Here is a 5,579-nt window from a genome sequence, read left to right as displayed (position 1 = left end):
AAGAGGCCCAGAGGGCCTGTATCGCTCACCTGGATATGTTTAAAACCATTGGTATTAAGTAAAGATAGTACATATGACATTTCAGAAAGATCTATCCAGTACTTCTGGAGGTATAGCGAGAACAAACTTCAAAAAGAACCCCACCCCTATGCCCCCAGGGGGCCACACCCACCGTTTATACAAAATTGAGTTCCGTTGGTCAAAGGATGCTCCAGACTAAATAAGGACAAATCCCTTTATCCCTATGGTAGAAGAAGGATTTTAAACGCTTTACCTCTATTTCCCATATTGGGTCCCGCCCCTCTGCCCACAGGGTGTCCAAACCCACTGTTTAAACAAAATTTAGTCCCATTGGCCTAAGGATGCTCCAGACCAAATCGGGATGAACTTTCTTGATCCCTGTGGTAGAAGAAGAATTTCAAAGGTTACCACTATTTCCCTTTTTCGGCCCCACCCCTCTGCCCCCAGGTGGGCAACACCCGGCGTTTATACAGAATTGAGTTCCCTTGGCCTAAGGATAATTCAGACCAAAAGCCGTTCAAAACGAATGGAATAGTTGACGGACAGACGACGAACACTGCGCCATGACATAAGATCACTTGCTCTTCGGGCAGGTTAGCTAAAAAAGAAGGTTAGCGGCACAGGGCCATTAAGATGTAAAAGCTATTTATTTTGCTCTGTCAGCTATAAGGAAAATTTGAGAAAGTCTCAACACCCTCACTAAACTGTGAATGTTATACTACCTGGGACTATGACATGGGCGTTACTTGTAACCTTATCAGGATAAACAAAATATTTAGTTAGTACTAACCGCATTTTAAAAACGATACTTACCATGTCCCTTGTAGCCCGTCAATGTTGTGTCGCTATCTTCACAACTGTTGTAATATAAAGTTTTCATCATTACAAATATTAAAAAGATATAGAGATATTTGTTTCAATAAGTAGCTGTTATCATTCTTGAAATGATCTGCTCTTTCTCGCACCTCAGACAGAGATGTCCCACGTCATACCCCATGCTGGAATACAAACTATCATGCAAGTTCATGAATAAATGTTAAAGTCAAGACAACACTCTGTTGATGGGTGTCATCGGGATAATATACAGCTTCCACAGTTTCATCATACTCATCGTCGATCTCGGGCATGGGGAGGCGTTTTTCTATGCATATGTTGTGCAGAATTGCTGTCGCAATCACAACGGAAACTGCCCTCTCTGGTGATAGATATAGACGCCTATAAATACAGCGGAATCTCATTTTCCTCAACCCGAACGTGCGTTCAATCACACAGCGCGTAGATTTATGACAGGCAGTTTCTGTCCCCAGGGGATTTCGGGTTCAACTTGGGTGTCAGCAACCATGGTCGTAATCCGTAACCACTGTCATCCAACAACCACCGATCAGTTATTTCGTTGGATTCAAATGCGGCAAAGAAACCACAATTTAGCTCATATGGAGGAATCATGTGTTGAGCCAGGCCATTTTGCAACAATGTTAAGCAATTTGAGGTTAGCTTTGCACACTCATTGAACGTACTCGTCAGTGGATAGTGTCTTAATTTGTATTAAATTGCCGTCTACAGCGCTCAAGACATGTGAAAATCCACGAATTTTGTGAAAATCTTGTTTGGCCGACAGTTGCCCCTGTCTGTTCATTGGAAAAGTTATATATCTCTCGGCTTGCCTTGTTATCAAACCAGAAACGTTTCTAACGGCTCGAGATACTGCCATTTTGCTAAATCCGTGTGCTTCCCCAATCACCGACATGTAACTTCCGCTAGCATAGAACCGTAATGCAATCATCACTTGCAGAGACACTGGAAGAGCCATACTTCGTCGTGTGAATCTGTTGAGGTCATTTTCGAAAGTATCACACAACCCCGAAAATTTTTGTCTGTCTAAACGGTAATCTGAAACAACTGCGGATTGGTTCTGTCACGGAACAAACGCTTTGGAACATCCTGATCGTGGTTTAGAAGTATCAGGACCGCCATTTTAGACTGAATTGGTGGTTAAGGGGAGCATACGAGGTCCTTTAGCTAAGGGACACAAATAAAGAGTGTTTCTAGTTACAGGACCCCTTGAAAATGCCTAAGGTGATCTTTGCATTCCCGTACGATGTAAGAGAGCTTCGAGTTACTCATTTATTTAAGATCACCTTAAGGCGGTGTTTAGTTGCAGATAAGGGGATGGGGTACCGCTACCCGTAAAATGTACCGTTATTCCCTTAAAGGAACATCTAATATTGCTTCTTGTTACACCTTAGCGTAAAAAGGTAACGTAAAGGTTACCATAAGCCATAAGGGGACGTCTTGTTACAGGCCCCAGGCCTAGAAAGGAAATGGAATCTATAGTCAAACAAAGGGGAAGTACAAGGACTCTTTACGCAACAGCATTTTCAGCGTAAGCGGTTCATTGACAGAAATACAGGTAATTAATCTAGACCTAATAGATCAAACTAGCTTCCCCTTTTAAGTATCATAAATCTTGAAGATCTTTATAAACCTTTTTCCTTTATACGATTTTTACTTCTGTAGCCTTGCATAGGGACATGGTCATTAATTTGAAAAAAACAAAGACGTTTTCGTCAAGTAAAGTTACGCCTCTTTGAAATTGAAACATACGATATTGAAAATGGATCAATTCTATATGGGACCATCACATAAAGTAACAGGCATTTGCTGCTTTGAGAATTAAAAATATGGATACCATTCAACAATCGCAGTACTCGGACGTTCGTAGATCGTTGCATGGTACCGGATACTATGAATTGGCCGCGCACGCGCAACATTTCAAATTAAGCACAGTTGTGTGGCGGGAATCGTCAGCGTTTGATAAAGCGCGCAAAGTTGACAAGTGTGGAAGAAAACAGTCTTTTGAACATGTTAACGATACCTACAACCGAAGCAATCGCCAAAAACCCAGGGACGCGAAAACGTGTTCGCGCGAATCGCACCGAAACGCACGGTCCTGTTAACCAACCAAAATTGTAATCTTATTTACCTGATGACAGTTACGCTAATTGAAGAACTTTTTAACGCTTTCACAAAACTTGTGTGCCCTTAGGACGGGATTCAATATGTGAAATTTATTGACATTTGACTTTTTCCGAGTTTGAACAAAGAAAAATGTATTTGATTATATGAAATTCATGTTTTATCTGTTCATATTATCTGTTATATATGTTGCCCGATTTTACCGATATTTACACCTGTGTACCAGTTATTTTATAAGAAGTGTATAACGATTTTATTTTTTAGCTGTACCTTTACAACAATAACCATTAAAATCAGGTGTAGTCTTCATATAAAATTATATGTACTTAGATTTTATTTTAAACACCAACATTAAATCGATCAGTCACACGAACATATTACAGACCCTGAGCAGAACCACGTCCACGTCCGTAGGGTATGGTAACATGCTCGTTTCAAGAGTGTGGCTGAGAGTTCTAAAATATAATCCGGTCTAACTGTGTTCACCTATGCGAAGTCCTACCCTACGTACACATATGTGACACGGCGTATAGCTTAAGGATGTACTTTTCTAAGGTTTCAATCACGTTCAAGTCTCGTTTTGATCTGGTGTAACGGGTTTTTGTTATATTAGCAAACACGCATCTGAAAAATATGTCAAAAAACTAGATGCCTGTTGTTTGTAGAACTTTTTTCACAAGAATTTAAAACAATTACCAATTCGGCGGCCATTTTGAAAATGTGTATGAATGTGTATTTCTTGCGCTTCAAAAAAGGCAAAAAAATCACCTTTTTTTACACTAGATTGATCACTTAAATTGTCATTGTGTCGCCATATCTAATTGTAGCAGGTTCAATTTTGCTGTACAACTTTATAATGTTTAATATGATAAAAATTATATGCAACAAACTGGAAAATTATACATTATTGTTAAATTTTTTTTAAATATTTAGTGTAACTGAAGCACTTTTGATTTTTGACCCCGAAAAGTGTAAAAAAAAATAATGGGGAAAAAAAAGAAGCACACGGACCCCAATTTTTGTGGATGTTTGAGAAAGAGAAACGCTTTTTCTTTTAATTCATTAAATATTAGAAATAGTTTAATAGCAGAACTTTTTATGTCAAGCGTTTAATCTGCAAAAAATGTTTAAAAATGAGATAAAAAAATCATCAATAATAGGGGGTAGCGGTAACTAAAATCGGCTTTCTGAGTTAAAAGAATAAGATTAAGAAATTGTACTTACATAATTTTAAAATAAATAATATTTTCATCAATTTTACAAACATTCATACATATCTGATAACACACTTGGAAGAAATTGCATGAATTTGTTCTGCAAATGGTCAAACCCCAAAAATCACCTAAAATCACATGTTGTGTTAAATTGGTATCTTTGACCGATCATAACACAAAAACGAACACACGGACATATTTATTTTTGCATTTTCTACTATGCCATTAACTCCTTTTTCCAAAATCCATATAATTTTAGAGATATTGTTCTATTCACACACATGTGTCACGCCGCGATCGTAAAAATCAATTCATCATAACTCGGTCATTTTATCAAATATCTAATTGAAATTTGGTATGAAGGTGTATTATAGTCATTTTAACAACATATCTTCTAATGTCGCTTACTTTATTCGGTATTTTTAAAGATATTGTCTGGCGATGCTTGTTGTCGGTTGAATTGAGGTTTTTGAAGAAAAACCAATTTTCATGATGTTATACTTACCATAACTTAACTATGCATAAACAATACCTACACCCATCTTTGTAGCCCAAAAACAAAACAAAAAACAAATATCCCAACCTCCCTACCGTGACGTAACCCATATCTCGACGACAGAGCCACGGAGTGATCTCCCTTCCTCAAACCACTTTTATGGAGTCTAAAGGCAGCCGGGATGAGGAGGCAAGGGGATGAATACAGGGTGGGACTCCATAAAGTAATGGTTAGTATTACATCATGAAAATTGGTTTTACTTCAAATACCTTAATTTCATTTCAGTAATAATTACCATAACTTTAGTATGCGAAATCGTCTTACCGTAGTGGATGCTTCGAATCCAGTCAGACCAGGCTGACGGAACAAACTCGAGACATGCTCAAGGTAGGGAAAAGATTCAAGGAACCCCCCCTATTAATATTAAGCCCCGAAAGTAATTAAAAAATGGAACACCTCCCCGTGAAACGAGCAGGTGTACCACCATGGTGCCTGGTAGCATACTATTTAAATATCACTGAGTAACTGTGGAGTAACAGCCACACCCTGTGCAACCACCACCGGTCCAAGGGAATACAATCCATCGGAATGAGAAGCTAAGAACCGGAGATAAAAATCCGTAAAGGTAGTCTGTCCGCTCCAGAAAGCCGCGGATATGATCTCCTGACCTCATGAAAGGAGGACCCATTGAGGAGGGCCCATGACGCAGCAAGGGCCCTGATATCATGAGCTCGCACCTTATACAATGCCCGAACCTGAACATCTGAGTGGTCGTAACCGTACTTGCTGACCTGACAGATCCATCTAGACACTGACTGAGAGGAGATATCCAGCTGACCCTGCTTAATGGGCAAGAACAGACGACCCCCCCC

At 39.2% G+C, this 5,579-nt stretch overlaps 1 protein-coding gene across 1 annotated transcript in view; it reads right to left on the bottom strand.

The window, feature by feature from the left end:
• Window positions 1–817: 817 nt before the first annotated feature.
• LOC110448013 overlaps window positions 818–5,579 on the bottom strand; it is a gene marked incomplete at its 5' end in the record, with an annotated part of 9,852 nt that continues 5,090 nt past the window's right edge. Inside the window, one exon of the mRNA XM_021494038.1 lies at window positions 818–878. Within this exon, the coding sequence (XP_021349713.1) occupies window positions 818–878 (61 nt within the window). The remainder of the gene's footprint in view (window positions 879–5,579) is intronic.

Source organism: Mizuhopecten yessoensis, unplaced genomic scaffold (assembly GCF_002113885.1).
Source record: "Mizuhopecten yessoensis strain PY_sf001 unplaced genomic scaffold, ASM211388v2 scaffold3777, whole genome shotgun sequence".
In the NCBI taxonomy this organism is placed as follows: domain Eukaryota; kingdom Metazoa; phylum Mollusca; class Bivalvia; order Pectinida; family Pectinidae; genus Mizuhopecten; species Mizuhopecten yessoensis.
This window is presented reverse-complemented; position numbering and strand designations above follow the sequence as displayed.